Here is a 21691-nt window from a genome sequence, read left to right as displayed (position 1 = left end):
TGAGTCATTAAAACTACTTCATGGCAGTTTCATACCCACCCCATTCATTTGTGAATTAGAGGGTACAAACAACCATTTCATTCTTAATTACTTTTGCCACAAAGAGCAAGGAAAAGAAACAAAATCTTCAGTTAGAAGAGTTTGTGACCCATCCGGCAATGATACTATTCCTTATATCCGTGAAGTTACGGCTACATTTTTGAGATCGCACAGGCATTTTTGCATATAAAAAGTTTGCCATCTTGCCACTTAAGGATTGCCAATGCCATCTTGCAAATTAAGGACTGAAACACCTCAAAGCGGCTAAAAATCCCACCAGGCTTTTTTGCAATCACACCTTACAAATATACATTCTTTGGCCCACATTTGGCTTTGTTCTTACACACCCGACCGGAAAAGGGACTCCTCCCTGATTTTACCACACAAGATGAACACAAAGAACAAACACATTATGGGCCAAATGCAAGGATAGGAATCCTCTGAAAACCAGATGGCGGAAAGTCTTTTAAAGAATAAGGATTTTCACCAACCCAAAGTCCCAACTGAAAATTAAAAAAAAAAAAAATATATATATATATATAGTTCTAAGAAAGAACAGTGAACCAGAGGATTGAAAATTATTGCTTCCTCTTAGTTCTTCAACTTAAGAAGGAAAATAAATCATACAAAATAATTGTCCTGTATGATTTCCAAGTTTCTCCTGCAAAATCTACTAGCTATTCAGACTAATGGCTCAACTGGCAAATCTTCAGAAGAACTTTATATCATGTTTTCAAAAAGATAAACATTTAATCATAAAAGTTGGAGTATTTTTTAAAGTTAATAATATCTTGCAAATTTGCAACTCCTGAATTCATTGCAATTTTTTTTAAAGTAGGCTCTATGCCCAGCATGGGGCTTAAACTCGTGACACTGAGATCAAGACTTGTATCTCCACAGACTGAGCCAGCCAGGCATCCCATTAGTGCAATTTCAACATGACTTCTGCTAAGAAAATATTACTTTTTTTCCCTTTAGATAATGCTCAGGGTTTTGGGAGTAGAAATGGAAGGTAAAATAAAACTGGTTGCTTTTTTTGAATGAAGGATTCACATACTAAAACTCCCCTCAGTTCACATACTAATTCCCGGGGAGTAAAAATCTTTACGTTTGTGAGTTGTATTGCCTTATTATAGTAATCTGTAGCTAGCTGCATGTTAATGTGAAATATACACTGTATTTTACAAGCAACACGGCTCATAAGCTTATTTCTTGTAGTATCGTTTATTGTTGCAAAATATTGGAATGCCTATTTGTAGGCATGGGATACAATGCATCTGTGAGAAAAGAGTGAGGAAGATGTATTCCTATGCAGGGATATATATGCATATATCCCTATGCAAGGATATAGAGTGATTACAGACTATAATAATTAATGAAAATGACAGAGTACCGTAGAATATCTACCCTCCATGTACCTATGCTCTACTAGTATAATACATAAGGATATGAGACAAGTTGTTACTTGTAGCCAAATAATTCCAGTCAACTCAATCTGATGTAGGGCGTGGCTTGGGAAATAATTAAAAAAGCCACCGGCTCTGAGAGTCATCGGCATCTAGGGAAGGGCTGCCATGGGAAAGGTTCCAGCTTTATCTGGCTAAATGTGTTAGCATCCTCAGCAGCTCCCGAACAACCTCTCATGGGTTTGTTAGCCGACTAATGAAAAAAAAACCTAATTGAGAATAATTCTTATTGTCTGGGCACTATCGCGGTAGGTTCACTGTGGCTGGTGTTTGATTAAGTAAGGTGCTGTTACGCTATGAAACCGTGATGGGTTGTGCTTTTGAGAAGGAATCACCCAGGAGCTCCAGTGAGTGCATGGAACTCATAACCTGAGCCAGAAGCCATGGCCCCCTCTCCCCAGGTGGGGAGGGTGGGAAGTGGTTATCCATTACTGCTACTCATCCCATCATTCACTCAGCAGGCATTGATTAAATACCTGTCATCGGTCAGGAACTGTGTGCAAGATAGCAACACTATTAAGACATGGCTCCTCTCCAGAGAGCTCACAAGTCTAGAAGGAGATATGTAATCAAAGACATACTACATGTGCATCACGATTGCTCAGGACAGGGGCAGGGGAGGGATTGAAGAGACACATGGCTTACCCTGGGGAGGGAGATGTCAAGGAGGGCTCCCGAGAAGAGGTGGCCATTGAGTTAATCTTGAAAAATAAATAGGGAAGGGGAACATGGGTGGCTCAGTCGGTTGGGTGGCTGTCTTCAGCTCAGATCATGATCCCAGGGTCCTGGGATGGAGCCCTGTTCTCTGCTCCATGGGGAGTCTGCTGCTCCCTCTCCCTCTGCCTGACTCTCTGACTACTTGTGATCTCTCTCTGTCAAATAAATAAAATCTTAAAAAAAAAAAAAAGAGAGAGAGAGAGAGAGAAAGAAAAGAAAAGAAAAAAGAAAAATGAACAGGGAAAACCAGGCAGAGAGAGGGCATTCTAAGCAGATGGAACTGCTTGGAGCAGGAGCTCAATGTAGGAGAAGTCTATGTTTTCTGGAAGGGTCCAGTGGGAGGTGTAGTAGTTATCTGGGCTATGATAAGGCTGAAACCTTATCAGTAGGATCTGTGTATTTATACAGACTCTAATAAATGTCTTTCCCAAGATGAAACTGGAGGGGTTGGCAGGCAGAAGGCAAGGGAAAAGAAAGGAATCGGGGCATGTATGTAGTTCCAAGAGCTCTAGGAGTTCTGTTCTGGAAAACTAGGGAAATGATTTTACACCTTTTTTTTTTTTTTTAACCCGAACAGAGGTCAATGTAAGTTTATATCATGTGCAAGTGAATCATTTTTTTCCAAAAGATCATTTTACTGTTATTAGTGTTAAACTGACTACTATGACTATATATTTACCATTGTTATTAGTGTAACTATTAGGTAAATATTTCTGTGCTAATTTCAGGTACTAATGTCATAGAACCTGTATTACTTCACGGACTACTTCCTATTCTCCAGACAGTTTGTATTTACCATACCTCAAATTATTTCTATTCTTTTCTTTTCTAGAAATGCCTTCCCGTCATGCCTTAAAAAGATTATAGACATACGTAGAGCGTAAAACAGCTCTAAAATAGGCAACTTAGTATCTTGTATTAATTGCTGGGTTAGAGAGTGACTAGGTCGGGAGAGTAAAAATTTAACAATTTTGGGGATGCCTGGATGGCTCAGTTGGTTAAGCAACTGACTTGGTCTTGGCTTAGGGTAGTGAGATGAAGCCCTGTGCTGAGCCCTTTGTCATGCTCCAAGCTTCACGTGGAGTCTGCTGGAGACCCTTTCCACCTCCCTCTCCCTCTGCCCCACCTCCTGCTTTTACTCTCTCTCTCTCTTTCTAAAATAAATAAACAAAATCTTTTTTTTAAAAGATTTTATTTATTTATTTGACAGAGAGAGATCACAAGTAGACAGAGAGGCAGGCAGAGAGAGAGAGGGAAGCAGGCTCCCCACTGAGCAGAGAGCCCGATGCGGGTCTCGATCCCAGGACCCTGGGATCATGACTTGAGCTGAAGGCAGCAGCTTAACCCACTGAGCCACCCAGGTGCCCCCAAAATCTTCTTTAAAAAAAAAAATGTAACAATGTCATTATCAAACACAGTTATGTAATACAAGGTAGCCATTAAAATGATACAGTGGAAAGGTACTTGTTGGCAGGAAGAAAGATACAGTGTGATTCATTTCAAAATGAAAATCTAGAAGGTATTTCTTTTTTCCTAGAGATGATTTTGGCAAATCACATTTTTCTAGGAGTTTAACCATTTTTCCAGATTTTCAAAGTTGTTGACATAAATTTGTTCAAAACATCATTATGTTTTCTTTTATGTCTGAAGTATCTGTAGTTATGTCTTCCTTTTTATCCCTATTGCTATTTCGTGCCTACTCTCTTAAACATTTCTCATCCTGTTAAAGGAAAATCTTCCTTCCTTCCTCCCTCTTTTTTTTTCTTTCCTCTTCTTTTTGTTTCTTTCTTTCTACATTTCTAAATTTCTGTCTGTCTCATCCTTCCTTCCTTCTTTTCATCCATTTCATTCTTAAATTTTTTTCTCTTTTATTCTTTCTATTTGGGGTATATTTGTTTTATTTTTCTATTGTCTTAAGAGGTATGCTTAGCTTGTTAGTCCTCATTCCTTTTTTTTCCCCTAATAAAAGCATTTGTGGATATATATCTCATTAGGTCTGCTTCTGCCAGGTCAATTTATTTCTTGTCTTTTTCTCTCCTTTTATTTCTTTTGAGTCCTGTGTATAATTTGATCTCTGCTTTCAAAGAAGAAATGTTTTCTGAACTTTTTATTCCATGTCGAAGTTTGTTCCTATTTTCTTTGTCTTTCTAGTATATTTCTTCTCCCATGTGTTCTTTATCAGTTATTTGTTATTTATCTTCCAGTGCCTCTGTGGAGGTACCATACGGATCTTTTCAGATTATCTGGAGTCTCTGCATGGAGGCCATTCATTCTGGCTATTTGATGAAGGAGAACGGGAAGAGGGACAGAGGGACTGGGGAGATGAACCCGGGGGGGAACGTAACGGGAGAGGTATGTTCAGTTGGAAATTTTCCCACCGACCCCTTGCTCTGGGCATAAGGCGCTGTACGTACTCCTGGCTTATAGTTAAGCTTGGAATGCCCCTGGTCCTATCACTGATGAAGGCTGGTACTCAGAGGGCTGACTACCATATATCCTGCCTCCTACTCCCTACCATTCCAGTAGCAAAGTAGCTTGTCTCTTCATGTCCCATTCTGTTCCATTTTCTCTGTCACTCCTTGATGTCTCTCAGGCCCCAGTGATGCTCAGAAAGCCTGTATGAGGCTTGCAATTCCAAGGGTTTCCAGTTTCCCGCAGGGTGCCCCATGCAATGTGGAAGTGCGTATTGGTAAAGAGCCATAGAACCATACGTTTGCTCTCTGATGTCTTCCACAACTGGGTTCAAATTTGCCTTATTTAGCAGTAATTATTCTTGGACCGTGCTTTTCTGATGGCGTTCTGTTTCCTAGGTGCACAGAATAATGAGTTTTCAACTCTGTTTAATAAACCTGCCTATATCTACCAGCCCAGCTTCAGACTCAAACCCGGTTTCTCTGCCTTCAGTCCTTCAAATCTTCACATAAGCACACCATAGTCATAGCCTCCTAAAATGGGTCCCATTGTGTCCCTTTCCTCCTCTAACACCTCGGTGATGCTCTGTGATCCTCAGCACATATTTCAGGCTTCTGTGATGTGACCTAAGTCTCCTTTCCTTCCATCAACCCGACTTCCATTATTCATTCCTAAATGCCAGGACTGTCCCCACCTCCAGGACCCACTTGCATTTTTCTTGTAGTCCTGCTGCTCGATTAGGATAAGCCCCCCTGCTTCTGTGTTTCCAAGCTTATATTTCTAGTTAGTTCTATACACATGCTTGTCCCCTCCTGGATCTCCAAGGCCTCTCTGTCCTATAATATGTGTCTCAGCAACTAGCACATTGGGGCTCAAGATACATCCACTAGCAGAGAAGCATGATGTCACATTTACCAGTGGGAAGGGTAATGGGGGGGGTGTGTCTGTTTCCTGTGATTCTGAGCAATATTAGGCACTTTTTCAGGATCTTTTCCACTCCCCTACCTCTATTCCACCTTGCCCAGTTAAACTGGAACCTAAAATTCTTGCCTCAGATAGGACAAGTGAATCACCCAATAGTCCCTCCCCACGAATCTTAGACCCACAGTGCGTCCTCTCCTTTCACCCCTGCCACAACCTAAACCAACACAGCGTTGATCTCAAATTTGTGTTAAAGAAGAAAAACAAACACTGACATAAGCCACAACGAAAAGACAACAGATTCTCATGTGTGTGTGTACAAGGAAATGTCATTAAGAGCAGCAGGTATCTCTGGGTTTTTGTTTTACCCTTCGTTATCTCCTACACGGACCCATTTCCTAGAATAAACGCATATTTTACAATTTTATAAGTAGTAATACGTATTTTTAAAAGGTCTCAGAATAAACGCCGTTCTCATGGGAGGTGCAAAATCAAGATGTCCAGCAGATGGCGCAAAACCTCAACCCAGAAAGAAAACATCCTTAAACCACTTCAAGAATGCGGTCCTGGAGGGCACGTTTCTCAGTGACAAAGATCAGTCAAGACCGGCTCCAGAATTTTCATGCCCATTAAATATAATTTGTTGGACTGCTTCTACACCCACAGTGAGTCATTTCATAGGTAAGTGATGGGCCTCTGAGAAGGGCATGTGTAGGACCTATGGATTCTGCAGAGCAAGGCCATGGGCGTAGAAGATCCTTGAGGAACGAACAAGTGAGATGTCAGTGTGAGGCTCTGGAGATCATGGAGTCCATTAGTTCTCAAACATCGTTTTGAGATTTTTCTCTAAATCAACCCCAACGTGTGAAACTAACAACACTGGACCTGTCCTAACGAAATAGAGTTTGGGGACAAGAGCCATGCTGAGCCTTCCTTTGCCCGAGTCCTCCCACCCCCACTGCTGGCTGACATAATCAAGAACTTGCTATACCTCATCAACAGCTATGGAATCCATAAAATAGTTTCAAGAAGCCCTAGAGAAAATCATTAAGGCAGTGCCATACTTTCAAGTTACTAGCGAGAAAAAGGAGTACTCAGAGGAAGAGACTTCCCAATTAGAAATGGGAAATATAGGGGCACCTGGGTGGCTCAGTCCGTTAAGTATCTGCCTTCAGCTCAGGTCATGATCTCCAGGGTTCCCGGATTGAGCCCTGAATTGGGCTCCCCACTCAGCGGGGAGTCTGTTTCTCCCTCTCTCCACCATTCCTGCACTCGCATATTCTGCCTCTCAAATAAACAAATAAAATTTTAAAAAATATATCCGATTCTTGATTGGCTCTTGATTAGGTCTTGATCTCAAGGTTGTGGGTTTGTTAGGTCCCCCAATAATGGGTCCGTGATTAAAGGAGCGAGACTGATACAAAGTGAAGGTCAAGCAAAGCTTTATTTCACGCCAAGCATCGAGAATCAAACTGAACATTTGGGGCCATGCCTCTTACAGAGAGGGTGACCTCTCTGCTTCACAGACTAGCTTTTAAGGGCAAAGGCCATGTGGTTGGGCCTGGCCATGCATAGATGGCCAATGAAATTGTAACACACAGAGAAAGTTGCACAGTCATGTTAGGTCATACATAAGTGACCAATTGAATTACAATTTACCCTAGTAGATATTTGAATTAGCCTATCACCTTGGTCAGAATTGGCACCCAAAAGGCCCCCCAGAGGGCGGGGCACATATTCCTTGGTAACTAGGGAGACAGTATGCATCCCCCCATTGATCAGATGTCTCCACCTGGCCTGACCCACCCTTGTATTTGGGCTTTGTTACCGGGGACTGGTTTCCCCGGACTTGTTTTTGAGTAAGTCCCCTGGGGGAAGAAGGGAAGGGACAGTTTAAGGGTTAAACAACAAGGTTATTGCTTAACCTGGATGGAAGTGCTCTGGCTAACATAGGTCCTTACAGGTTTGGGCCCTGCCTTGGGCTCTGTGCTAGGTGTGGAGCCTACTTGAAAAAGAGAAAGAAAGAAAGAAAGTAAAAAAGGGAGGGAGGGAGAAAGAGAGAAGAAAGAAAGAAAGAAAGAAAGAAAGAAAGAAAGAAAATATATACAAAGAAAAATATCATTACTAGCTCTCGAAGAAAAACTCAAAAAGGACTCTCAAAATGCATCAACAGATTAAGCAGTCATATGTTGCAGGAATTTGACTTCTGCATTTAGAATTGCTATTAAATTAAATTTCTGATATTTTAAACTTTGGATTCACTTAAATCCTTTGTACGGCCGTATGGTTTATGAAAACCGCAGGAACAGAACATTTCAGCTAAAGCTAGCTTTCATGATTAATACGAGTGTATTCATGAGTTATATTTACATCAGTGAAGTTTATTTCTATCAAGAAAGTATCCTCAGGCTATATTTCCTGGATAATCTATAATTTCTTTAAAGTTTTATTTATTTACTTAAATGAATTTACTTAAATCGCTACACCCAACATGGGGCTTGAACTCCCGACCCCAAGATTAAGAGTCACAGGTTCTTGTGACTGAGCCAGCCAGGTGCCTCTGTAATCGACAATTTTCAAATTCACTTGTAAGCCAAAGCAAATCGTGATTTGACAGCATGAAACTTGTTATTTTAGAACTTTGATCATTCCCTAAAAATCTAGGTTAATATTGTTTGCAAAGTAGGTGCAACAGCCTATTAAAATACATTTGCCTTAAGCTACTTTTCAATACAAGTCCAAATTTAACTTTCTTACACAAGTCATTCTTGGGAAGCGTTTTTTTGTTTTGTTTTGTTTCGCTTTGTTTGTTTTGAATGGCCGCATCTGGGTGAAGCCCTGCCTGTTTTTCTGGGAGCTGACACCCTATTGCAGTTCCGGTCCACAGTAGGTGTGTGCGGATTAAAAGCTTTCAAATGAGGCTTGCCAGCATATAATAGTATCTTAACCGTGTCCTAAATTAAAAGGTAAAAGAAAATCCCAAAGTAAATGAGGGTTGGCAGGAAACAGAGTGGGTTTTCAGTTCTGGCTTCTGCCTCTGACGGTGCTGAAGCCTTAAGCCTTCCTTCCCCCATGTCTTAAAATCCGAACAATTCCACTGGCCAGAGCCAGTTGTTTCCCCGCTGTATAATGTTAGGACAGGACTCTCCAAACACACCTCGGCTTTGTCATCTCTGCCAGCAGGGGGCGCTGTGGGTCACCAGAAGGCTGCCCTGGGGACAAGGGACTTGCCTGGTCCTCTTTGCTTCCAGCTCTACCAGCATCACCCCAGCAATGACTTTTTCTCTTTCACCTTTTCAGTTCCTTATATGTCAATTTTAAAAAATAATAAGTTCTTTCAGTCCGAAAAAAGCAAAGCCGGTTTGGGTTTTCCTGATTGAACCCTGACTGTTGGCGGCAGACTCCCAGGAAACAAACTGTCAAGGTGGGATTCTGATCATGCCCGTGACTTTGGACAGAGCACTGACACCTCCATCAGTCAGGTTAGTTACAAGGAGGTACCTACTGAACGAAGCAAGTGCCTCCAGGGACCCAGTGCCTGCTGGGTTTGGCCACTGTTGCTGCAAAGATGTCAGGTGGCTATTTCTGAGTGTGCTGGATGCTTACGAGAAGACAATGACCAGCTCGAGTCTTAGAGAACCAGACACCTTCAAAGGCATTTCTAGAAGCAGCTCGTAATTCTCATAGCTGTTCCCCGGGACCCAGAGTTTCAGCCCAAGTCTAATTCACAGCCTTCCAAGTCCAGATTGAGAGAGTCAGGCCACTGATTGAGGAGAACTGAGACCCTGAGATTTGCAATGAGGACACCCAGGGGGACTCCAAGGAAACAGAAACTCATATTCCTGGCCCCAGATTCTGCACGCCGCTAACGGCAACCTTTGTCCTTTATCCGCCAGCCCTAGGGGAAGAGCGGATTTCCATGCTCTAACTTGGGGGTCTTTTGCTTTTTGACTTCTCTTAATCTCTAACATTAAAATCACATCTATTGGACACACACCCTCATAGGGTATTTTGAGGAGAAGAGGAAGTGTGTAGGGCACACAGCTCAGTAGCTGGCTCGCGGAGGGTACTCACTGAGCAAGTGTTCTCCTGCTGGCCCCAGCTTTCTCTGCTGCAAAACGTCACTTTCGGTGAGTGGGTCAAACTTCTCTTTACGTATTTATAATAGGAGTGTATTTTCTGTGAAGTCTGGGGATGTGTTGACCCGGGAGCAGGGAGAGATGAGACCACCCACCTTACAGAAGAAACAAGTACTCTCCCCCTGCCTGGCTTTTGCAGCAGTTCATAAATACTGAAGCCACATTAAGAAGGCTTTCTGCTCGCTGCTGAGGTCCAAGAAACACCTTCTGAAGAAGATCCTACCTGTTTTCTGCTACGGGGCATTCTTAGGACAATCTCCTAAAGGTGGCCTCAGACCCTTGGCATCGCTAAGGATTGTTCAGTTTCATAGGAACCCATGGAACTGTCAGACTGTGTTGATCCCAAGTAAGTGATGCTAATGTTGAGGGGCCATTCTAGATCATAGGACGCTCACCACTATGAGGGCAGCAAAGAAGAAACTCATGCAAACACCAAGCTTAGTAAGTACCCCCTTGCTTTACTGACCTGTATCTATGTACTCCCTGGGTACAGGACGCAGTAAGTCTTCCAAATAGAATATATTCCGCAGCTTGGCATTGTTCGTGGGAGAAAGTAAAGAGAGAGGTCGTCTTGGCCTTATCTCTGTGGCTGTTTCTTTTCTGGGGGTGGGGGTGGGGATGGAATTAACATGCAGTTTAGCCTAGGACAGGCAGGTGTTCACATACACACCAGTTATGCACAAACCCCTACATATGCTGGGTTCCATTATACACACCTACACAAATAACCCTTTTTCACAAAATACGCTTTTAGCAAAGTAAGTTATAATATACTTTTAAGAATACAGTTTGGGGGCACCTGGGTGGCTTGGTGGGTGAAAGCCTGTGCCTTCGGCTCAGGTCCTAATCCCAGGGTCCTGGGATCGAGCCCCATATTGGGCTCCCTGCTCAGCGGGGAGCCTGCTTCCCTCCTGCCCCTCACCAGGCTCTCTGCCTACTTGTGATCTCTCTTGTCAAATAAATAAATAAAATCTTTAAAAAAAAAAAAAAGAATACAGTTTGAATATGAAAAGTCTCTTTTTCTTTTTCTTTTTTTTTTTTTTTTAAAGCAGGCTCCGCGCCCAGCATGAAGCCCAGTGTGGGGCTCTAACTCACGACCCTGAGATCAAGACCGGAGCTGAGATCAAGACTCAGATGCTTAACCAACTGAGCCACCCACCTGCTCCAGAAAAATTTCTATTAAAAAAAAAATACAAAACCTGTCATTATTTAACATTTTAGAAATAAAAAAGAAATAAAAAAAGGAAAATTTTATTTTCTAAATAAAATTTAGAAAAAAACCATTTTAGAAATAAAATAAAAAAGAGAAATGTTTAAGAAATGTTTATTAATTTTTAGAAAAGCAGCAGTAAATCCAGTATATGACAACATAAATAAATTTTACAAAATATTTTTTTACAAAAATATCCCCCACAAAATAGCAGAATGGCATTGTCTGGCTTCACAGAAGTGGCTGGAGTCTCAGATCTGCTTCTACATTCAATCTGCTCCTACATTCAATATGTGTTCTTTTGGTTGACGTATATGAAGAAAGTGTGACCTTAATTAAGAGTATTTTAATAGCTTTTCTAGAAATTATAGACACTCTTCTTTGAAACTATACCACAACTGGACACCTGTAGTTTTTAAAAGATTGGTTGCAGTGTACAATCTGAAACCATATAAATAAGTGTTTTCATGCTCTGCTACAGTAAAATCCAATGGAAAAATAAAAGCCCATAATTTATTATTTGGAATATCCTGACCCAAAGATAGGATGATATGAACTTTGAAAATAGAGCAGGAACTCCATTTTTCATTCCCTGCCTCTAAATCCCATTTGGAATTCTTAAGTCATGTTAGGGCACCCAAGTCAAACCAGATTTCATTCATCTAGTTTGATATCCTCCAATGAAAGGAATAGGAACCGATGTTTGCACCTTGCAGAGAGATTTTATTAAATCAAGATAGTCCTGCTTAAACCTACATAGCTCTATGGCAGGCATCGTGTGCTATAACTTCTAACTGAAGTACCATTTATCAATAGTTGTGTGAAATGGCAATATACAATTTAGGTATTAATGTAGCATAGATTAAGTCAAATTGTTGCCATGGTGGCTTCAAGGTTACATTCATTCATGTATGTAAAAAGGCTTTTCCAAAAGACTCAGTTGAGTCTTAAGTTTTAATAACTTTGCAAGCCTAAGTGCTACATACTTACATACAAGTTTCAAATAAACTGTATTTGAAAATTTAACATTTGCATTTATTTTACATTTACACAGCTTTGTTAACTTTGAGTAACATTGTTTTCTATATTTTAAGGGTTTATTCCTTCTGGATTGTTTTTTATTCATTTGAGAAATAGCATGTGCCAGATGTGGGACTCGATCTCAGGATGCTGGGATCAACACCTGAGCTGAAATCAGACGCTTAACCGACTGAGCCACCCAGGTGCCCCAGTCCCTTTGGTTCAAGACGGAAAATATTGGCTGAAACAAGACATTAAGTCTTTGGGGACAACTTATGTTTTCAGTTTGTGCTTATTGAAATGTTTAACAGATTAACTTTAAGACTTGGCTGTTACCAAGTTTAAATGAAAAAATGGTTTGAAAGAAAAATATATTGCAGTTTTGATTAAAAAATAATTCTTGTATTTATTTTTAAATTTAGTTTATTTAATCACACATTTGTAGAAAAGGTGAAATTACAAGAAAAATATTTTTCACCCGGAATCCTTAAAAGTAAGTTGTCCCTTGATGACCCATTCATTCACCTGTCCATTTGGAGAGGTGTGTTATAGTTAGGTAGAAGATATCCCTGACCTACAACCGGGGATATCTTCTACCTAACTGTAACACACCTGTCCAAGTGGGAAAATTAACATTGTACATTTCTAGTATCTAACCCTCAGACTCCATTCAAATGTTTCCAGTTGTCCCATTAATGTTGTGTATTATAAAAGGATCCAGCTCAGAATTCCATGTTACTTTGTTGTTATGTATCTTTAACTCCTTCAGTCTAAAAATGGTCCTCTCTCTTTCCTATACTTCCGTGACCTTGTGGCTTTTGAAGACTATTTCGTGGCCTGTCCCTTAGTTAGGGCTTGTCTGCTGTTTCCTCGTGGTTAGATTCATGTGATACCAATTTGTTAAGGATCAGGATTTGACATGTTCCCATCAGACCTTGAGTACTTCCTTGTCTTTTGGTACAAAAATACGTTCCCTCTCAAATTGTCCCTTTCCTGCCAAGGCCCTGAGATCAGTCATTTGTCTGAGAAGCTCTGGTTCATATGGCCTTTAGTAGCCAACATCTGGGCTGTGCTCACTGTCAGTAGGAAGTTGCTGCCCCAGGCCCCCTCAGTTGAGAAGGTAAGGTCAATGTTGACATGTATATCTATATCCATTTCTGTACCTACATATATCTGCATCTCTTTGCCTATAGAGAAAGAGTAAGATGTGTCTACACACATTTCTGTCTCTGTGTATGACTCTATCCCTATGTTGAGAACGATGAGGACTGTTCACATCAGTACCTCCAATTCCAGCCCAGTGACCAAAGTTTCATTCCAGATCTCTCTTTGTCAGTGTTTGCTCTGCTCTTCTCCAATGGTGAGATACCCAGGTCCTATGATCATTTGCATATTTTGGTACTTGGTTCCTTCACCTGTGGTAACCGAGCTCCCATCGCTGCTCTGCCGCATCCCATGTGATGCCCTCCTCACCATCCTCAGGCTCTGATACCTCATGCTGGGACACTGCCCTAGCCCGAGAAGTCCTCTTCACCCCACCCCACTAGGACTTGGACTCCCCATTCTCACCCTGTTTGGGTTCTGACTCTCCATGTCATAAGCCCCCTCCCTGCTGTATGCTTATCCTACTCACTTCCTTGGGCTCTGCCATCTTGCACCAAGCTGCTCTCCACTGCGTGGACCCTCTGCTTTGTCCACCCAAGCTCTTCCACCCATTCCAGGTCATGGGGCTCCACAGCTCCCCCTTGGATCTCCCTGGTGTAGACACCTGTCTTCTTCTCACCTTAAGGACCAACCTGCTTATGAAAGGAGGAGAGGAGGAAAAGCCCAAGTAATTCCTAGATAATGTGTGTTGTAAAGAATATATTTGCTGAATGTTGTTGGACTCCAGAGAAGAGCTGGCTGGAGGCAATATTATTTCCATAGTCTCCAATGCTGATTCCAGATTCTATGTGTGGGGAGGAGATAGTTCTACTTACTGCAAGTCCCACATAAGGCTTTGCTTTGGACTTACTATTTCTGCTAGAGTTTGGATGGAGACAAGATGCCATTTGTTGAGGTAAAGAGGAAAATAATCAAGATTTCCCTCTTAAATCTCATCTCATTTTCCTTCTTCCTTCATTCCTCAGAATAAAATTGCTGTGCAGCTTGACCCCAGAGCTTTACCTTACCCACGATCTCTCGAGCCTTCAAGACCAAGGCCTTTGTTTTCTCACTTAAGAGTCAATGATGGGAAGTCACCGAATGGGTCTGAGCAGGAAAAAGACAGAAGATTGTGAGGCAAACGTTTCGTTTCTAATTACTGAATGGAAAAAAGGCATGACCATGTTGTCCATCTTAACGTTTTTCTAGGGCGAGTGGTTTAAAGCAGACAGTGGATGCATCAGAGAAACTGTTTTATAGTTGGGGTGCTAAATGATAGGCTGGTTCATCGGTTAAGAAATTATTTACACCATTTACACAACTTTGCCTCAGTTTCGCTCCCTGACTTACTGCCATCACTGTCATTAATCAATAATTACTCCATTTTATACTAAATCTAAGTATGATGTAAGAAAACATAATGCCTATCGGGAATAGCCTGCTTCTTCCACGTAAGAAAAAAATGTTCATTATGCAAAGTTCTGTTCCCTATTTAGAGGAAGGGCTATAAACCAAATATTTGGGCACTTGAGAAACACTTTCAGGGCTGTTAAAATATCACAGAAGCTACTATGTAACCATATTTTGATTTTCAACAGATGGCCTGGAGCTCCAAGCCTAGATGCTTCTCTGGTGGGATCAGTGTTGGCGTCACCCAAATGGGGTGACCACGGTCAGAGCCCTGAGGGCACAGCAGGGTGGCAAGACTGAGAAAGGGGGACGCAGACAGCCATGCAGGAGGCAGGCAGGGGTTCTTGGAGAGGGAGAAGGAAGCCCAAGGGAAACAAAGAGGTAGAGGAAGACGAGGAAGAGAAAAGCAAGAGAGAAGGCATGTGGCATGGTTACTGTAAATTGAGACCATGACCGAAGGAATGATAGGAAATAGAGAACAAATGTTCTAGAAAACACCGGAAGATAGCTCGCACACAACAGTTCGAAGACATGGTAATATTTTATTGCTTAAGTTTTACATTTCTAAATTTAGAGAAAAAGCTCTCTGACCTATGACCCATGGTCAAAGTCTGAGGGACCGGGGCTTTGGTTTGTTTTCAGGACCACATCCCAGACCTCCAACTCACACAGGGAGCATCTTCTTGTGAAGGGGATACAAAAGGCAACTCTGGTTTTTTGCATTTTCATTTGTGGCTGCATCAACTTACACAAGGGGGAGGGGAACCCGAGATCACAGGGCCTTGCGCTTATACAACGTATTTGAAGGTTTTTTTAACCGACATGGTTCTTAATCTTTACATCCCTCTGAGGTAGATCGGAGATCTGTAGTTTCTTCTTACCCCCATTCTATAAAAGCAGAATCCAAATGAAAACAGAATTACATCAAACACACACAAAGTCTAGAGTGGGACGATTTGCCTTGGCCATCCTGATTTAGTCCGGGGTAAGAGAACTCAGCCAATTCCTGACATGGTAACCGATGAACGCGTTTCAAGTTGTCTCCACAAGCAGGTTCAACTTGGCCAAATGAAACCACGTTTCCAACTTCGTCCCCTGAGTGCATAGCTGAAGAGTGTGGTCTGGTTAGCCTTTTTGTTCTCTTTCTCTTTATGTGACCACCTCCCTTTATGCGGAAGTTCAGTCCCCCATGGCTACCATCTGTTGACATCCTTATGTTTGCTCCTAAACTTGGGCTGAGTGAGTGTCCAGCCCACAGGAAGGGATGAGGTCTCCGGCTTTAGGAAGGTTCCTTCTTGTCCTTCCGGCCTCCATAACCCGAAGGGCACTTTATGGATCCTGCGATCTGGGTTCTTTTAGGGACACCCTAAACTTCAGTGGCCTGTAAGGTGTGGCACAATGTGATAGGCCCTGTGGGAAGAGAGAAATGGGCAGAAGACCCACGTCTGGTCCTTAAGGCATGTCATGTGGCTCCTACAACAATCTGTTCCTTCTTCCTAAAATGTTTTTGCCTTGGTCTCTCTATGTCCTCGTGAGTATTATTTTTCTGGCTTCTCTTTCTTTGCCCTGTTGTGTTACTGGCTCATGATCCTTTTACATATTGAACTCCGTAAACCCCAGAGCATTACAAGTCTGTGTTTCCCTCGGAGAAGAATGTGTTCCGTGGGCCAAGCATCTAATACTCCGCTGGCTTTCCCGACAGAATAAGCAAGGCTTTCTGAGGTGCATTTGGTTTCAGGAGGCACCCCGGAGTCAATTCTGTGGCTTCACAGCCCAGCGTGAAGAGAAATCTTCCCCTGGGTTGGCAGCATCCTCGGGAATCACGGAGTCTCAGGGCCAAACGTGACAGCCTGGGAAGAACAGGAAGGACTGGGAGGAGCGAACGTGACTGACAGAGGAATAACAACACATGTGGGTTTGCAGACTCACGAAGCCCTGGGAGACCCAAGTGGGAGCGGAATCCATCCACGCAGGCTGGAAGGGCGCCCGTTACGCGTTCCTCCGTAGCCATGCCGTCATCCTGGCACTGCGCCTCTTGTTTTCCAGATTTTTGTTCTTTATTGTCTGTAATTTGGCATGGACCGTGAGCCTCTGGTGCTCTTCCAACATGTTGCCGAAAAACTGCTGTAGCTGCAAGCACCAAGGGATGGCGGGTCAGTGCAAACTCGTGTCTCGTCAACACAGAATAAGGCAATGTTCCCGTGGAGGAGCGATGGGACTTTTGTAAATGGCGCGCGCAGGGCGGCCAGGGTGAGAAGGAAGGTGCTGTCCCTGGACTGTGGGTTCCTGGGGGAGGCCCTGCCCGAGAACAGGGAATGAAGACCATGCCTACCCTGAAGAATCAGGGGTAGACCAGAAGCCCCGTGAAGAGGGAACTTCATCTCTTTGCTCCTAGCACTACACCCCGGGAGCCCAGAGCAGGTGCTCGGTAGCGACCCACCGAATGCATCCTGGATGTTACACCGTGTGTGTGGACGGACACACGGGGAGGTCTTCTCTTATCTCCAAAGAAATCCTGCAGCTTCCAGACCTCAAAACTGGCACCTGATATCCATGCTTTCATGTTATCGTTTATTTAGGAGAACTTAGAGACTGGGCTTGTCCACTGGCCAGAGGCCATCACTGACTCAGCTCTAGCATTTAGTTACAGGAACATCTGCCAGACCCCAGTGAACTAATAAGTCATATTGCACGAAGTCTACTTCTGTGTCACTGGATTCAAACTTATTTTTCTTCCAAATTTTTATTCAAATTCTCATTTGTTAACACATCGTGTAATAGTGATTTTGGGTGTAGATTTAGTGATTCATCACTTATATGTAACACCTTGGGCTCATCACAAGTGCCATCCTTAATGCCCATGCCCCACCTAGCCCATCCCCCACCCACCCACCTCCCTCCATCAACCTTGTTTATTGTCTATTGTTAACAGTCTCTTATGGTTTGTTTACTTCCCTCTCTCCTCTTTTTCTTTCCCCTTGTCATGTGTTCATTTGTTTTCTTTCTTAAATTATACATATGTGTGAAATCATATGGTACTGGTCTTTCTTTCTCTGCCCAACTTCTTTTGCTTAGCTGTATGCTCTCTAGCTCCAACCATACTGTTGCAAAAGGCAAGATTTCCCTCTTTTTGATGGCTGAGTAATATTCCATTGTGTATCTGTAGAGACCACATCTTCTTTATCCATTCATGGGCATCTAGGCTCTTTCCATAATTTGGCTTTTGTTCATAATGCTGCTGTGAACAGCAGGGGGCATGTACCCCTTAGAATCTGTATTTTGTATCCTTTGGGCAAACATCTAGTAGCACAATCGGTGGATTACAGGGTAGTGCTATATTTAACTTTTTCAGGAAACTCCATACTGTGTTCCTGCATTGGAACTTAGAACATATGAGATGACAGTGTATCTACACCAGCTCACACATGTCACTTAAACCTTAATGTACTTGAAATTGAGGAGTAATAGGGCCATTCAGCCTAATTACCACATAAAAGAAAAGTAAGTTTCTTTTTCTTTTCTTTCTTTTTTTTGACATTTTCTTTTTTTATTTGAGAGAGAGAGAGTGAGATCATGAGCAGGGGGAAAGGGTGGGGAGAGAACCAGACTCCCCAGGTGAGCAGGGAGCCCAATGTGGAACTCTATCCCAGGACTCTGGGATCATGACTGAGCCGAGGGCAGCCACTTAACCAACTGAGCCAGCCATGTGCCCAAAAAGTAAATTTTGACCAAAAAGTAGTCGAAGGGACCAGAAACAAGTCTCCTGCCCTCTCCCACAGCTGCCCACAGCCCTGGACCACCTGTAATGTGGGGGAGGGGAGTTGGTGTTTGTGGGATTGTGGGTGGAGCTTCATGCATGCTGGGAGCATGAGGCCATATTCTCTCTGGGGGGAGTATGAAGACCAGAACAAGAGATGTGGAGAGTGTATAGACCCTGCACTGTTCTAGAAGGAGAAGGCAGGCATGCAACTTCTCATTTCCGTTTTAGTCATTATTTTCAAGATGATCCCATCAACAGACAGATGATAGTGGGACTATAATCTATAGGTGATCAACAAGCTTTGACAAGAATATTCATAGTAGCTAATTTACTTGTTTTCAAAATGGCAAAATTTCACTATGGCTCCATGTACATTTGCTTTTTTTTTTTTTTTTTTTTTTTTTTAAGAAACTATCAGCGACTCTAGAGTTTTGGAACTCTGAGGACTGCTAAATTTATACACACTTTGTTCATTCATGAAACGACAACAACAACAAAAATTCCCTGGGTTCTGTAGCTACAAAGATGAACTGAGGCCCTGTAGAAGATGTTGTCACAAACTCAGCCTTCCTTCCGGAGTCTTCCTTCTAGGGTGTCTGGCTGTGTCCTTCCCTCTCCTTTCTAGGGAATCCCTGATAATCCCTGAGGCAGCTCAGCCTCAGGCAGGCCAAAACCCACACAAACAGAATTCCTTCAGGAATTCGTGATCCTTCCTCTCTCATAACAACAACTGCATACTCCTGGGTGGCTCAGTCAGTTAAGTGTCTGCCTTTGGCTCAGGCTGTGATCCCGGAGTCCTGGGACGGAGTCTCACATCAGGCTCCTTGCCCAGCTCCCGGGGAGCCTGCTTCTCCCTCTGCCTGCTGCTCCCCCTGCTTGTGCTTTCTCTCTCTGACAAATAAATAAATAATAATGGTAAAAAAAAAAAAATAACAACGACATAGCTGACTGCTTCTCTCTCTCTCTCTTTTTTTTTGGCTCATGATCAAACTTCAGGCCTTTATGACCTACATGTTTATTGGTTTTGCTAGGACCCCATAGCTGATTTTCCTTTTTTTTTTTTTTTTTTCATTTTTCCTTTAAACCAGGTCACTGTGTGGAGTGGACCCAGCAAGCTCCTATTCCATCTCCCTGCTCCAAAAATCCATTTAATATCTTATCCTTGGATAGAGGATACATCCGATATTAACCTGATAGGAACCCATACTCCCCTTGACTCAGCCAAAAGGCCAAGAAGCGACTGATTTTTCCTTTCTTATTTATACAGGCCCTTTCTGTTTGTATTAAAATAGTTCCGGGCCATGGTGTTTAATTTGAGCTCAGACTTTTTTTTTCAGAACAATTTACTGAACTCTACCGAGATGAAGCTGACGGACAATAAACTGTGTTCACTTAAAATGTGACAAGGGAATGGGTGGTGATCATCGCATATGCTCGTAACACAGAGCTGGGGTCAAGGTACAGTGAAGCACATTTCCATCATCCACATACTCCTTCAGGCCCTCTCTGATCCAGCTCTCCCTCCCTCCCAGGCAATCCCTGATCTTCTTTTGGTCCCGAGAGATTATACTGCATTTCCTAGAACGTGTCTTTTTTTTTTTTTTTTTAAAGATTTTATTTATTTATTTGACAGAGAGAGATCCCAAGTACGCAGAGAGGCAGGCAGAGAGAGAGAGAGGAGGAAGCAGGCTCCCCGCTGAGCAGAGAGCCTGATGCGGGACTCGATCCCAGGACCCTGGGATCATGACCGAAGCCGAAGGCAGAGGCTTAACCCACTGAGCCACCCAGGCGCCCCTTGTTTTGTTTTCTTAATGCAACATCATCATCTTGAGATGTATTCATGTTATTACAAAAACTTATTCTTTTTTTTTTTAATTGCAGGATAGGATAACCTGGTGTGGACGTATTATGTTTTCCTGATCTATTCACCTCTCGCTGAGTGTTTGGGTGGTTTCCAGTTTTTGGCTGACATGATTAACGCTGCCATGAATATTTACGTAACAAGTCTTGGTGTGGATGTGGGTTTTAGTTCCTCTTGTGTAAACACCCAAAGATGGAATTGTTAGGTCCTACGTGTGTAAGTAACACTTTAAAGACGGCCTGTTTTCCAAAGTAGTTGTACCATGTTAATGTCTCACCAGCAGAAAATGAGAGCTCTAAGTGTTTCACATCTTTGCTGGTGTTCGGTGTTGTAAGTCTTTCTAATTTCACCTATGCTACTAGATGTGTAGAGGTTGTATTAATAGATTACCCTTGTTTTATTGTGTGTGTGTGTGTGTGTGTGTGTGTGTGTGTGTGTGTGTTAGAAGGGTATTTGCTTTGGCCCCTAAGTTTACTTTCTGGTTACAGGATCCCCTCTTCTTTCCGGAACTACTCCTTCCCTGAATCCCATGGCTATGGGTTCCAAATGGAGGCACATGACCCAGGCTGAGCCACTGGAGTATTTCATTCCACACCCCCAACCCCCACGGTGACTGGTGCATGTGGACCCAAGGAGGACCAATTAGAGTCATTCTGTGAGGCTGGAACTTGAAGCTGGGGGATGGGGTGGCAGGCAGGGACTCCTCCTCCTGCAAGTAAGAGGGCTAAGGATGACAGAAACCTGGAGCTACGTTTACCTCCTGTGGAGAAAGTCCACCTAAGTAAGAAGAAATTCAGGCCGGGAGGGAGCAGAGCCCAAAAATGACAATTAGGGGTGGTTGGCTGGTTCAGGCAGTAGAGTGTGTGACTCTTGATCTCAGGTTTGTGAGTTCAAGCCCTACACTGGGTGGAGAGATTACTTTAAAAGTAAAATCTTCAAAAAAGAAAAAGAAATAGCCAGGTCTCTTCTAGGGTCTAGAATACAGGTCTGACTCAATTGTGATCTCCCTCCTCAGGGAGCTCCTTAGAAGTTTCAGGGAGCAGACCTATTTATACCCTAATTAGAGTATAAGGTGGTTAGTGCTATGATACAGGTACTCATAAGATAACTGAAGAGGGGTGGTTGGGTTTTGGACACTGGGGAGGGTATGTGCTATGAAGTGCTGTGAAGTATGTAAGCCTGACAATTTACAGGAGCAAATAATACATTATATGTTAATAAAAATAATTAATGAAAAAAAAGAGTTTTACAAATACAAAACACAAACAAACAAACATCACTGAAGAGCACGCAGGAGGAGAGAATATAAAACAGTTAACTGAAAAATTCCTAGACTAGGTGGTTGGAGCAGGGCCTTAAGGGATAACTAGGAATTATCCAGCCAAAGACAGGCACGGCAAAGTCACCCAAAGCAGAAGATAGAATGTTTCCAAAACCCGGAAAATATGAAACAACGATAATTTAAGAAAATCTAGAGGCAAAGTGTTGGGGAGCATCTGACACTCTCATTCTCCTACACTTGGTGGTGAGGTGGGCAAAAAATGAAGCCAGAGAGGCAGGCGGGGGTCAGGTTATTATGAAAAGAGTAAAAAT

General features: G+C 42.7%; 1 protein-coding gene and 1 pseudogene across 2 annotated transcripts in view; both read right to left on the bottom strand.

Annotated features, from left to right (window-relative positions):
• Positions 1-12536: 12536 nt before the first annotated feature.
• LVRN (laeverin) overlaps positions 12537-21691 on the bottom strand; it is a 68576-nt gene continuing 59421 nt past the window's right edge. Inside the window, exons 20-21 of one of the 2 annotated variants that reach the window (XR_004283821.1) lie at positions 13558-16607; positions 12537-13300 (exon numbers count right to left, since the gene is read on the bottom strand). Coding sequence is in view for 1 of the 2 variants with exons in the window: in XM_032335404.1 (XP_032191295.1) it covers positions 16467-16607 (141 nt within the window). In the remaining variant the exon portion in view is untranslated. Of the gene's footprint in view, positions 16608-21691 lie in introns of both variants that reach the window. The other variant, XM_032335404.1, reaches the window with a different exon arrangement.
• LOC116587287 lies at positions 19299-19478 on the bottom strand (annotated as a pseudogene).

Source organism: Mustela erminea, chromosome 3 (assembly GCF_009829155.1).
Source record: "Mustela erminea isolate mMusErm1 chromosome 3, mMusErm1.Pri, whole genome shotgun sequence".
In the NCBI taxonomy this organism is placed as follows: Eukaryota; Metazoa; Chordata; class Mammalia; order Carnivora; family Mustelidae; genus Mustela; species Mustela erminea.
Note: the sequence above shows the minus strand (reverse complement) of the source record. Positions and strands in the feature narration are given on the sequence as shown.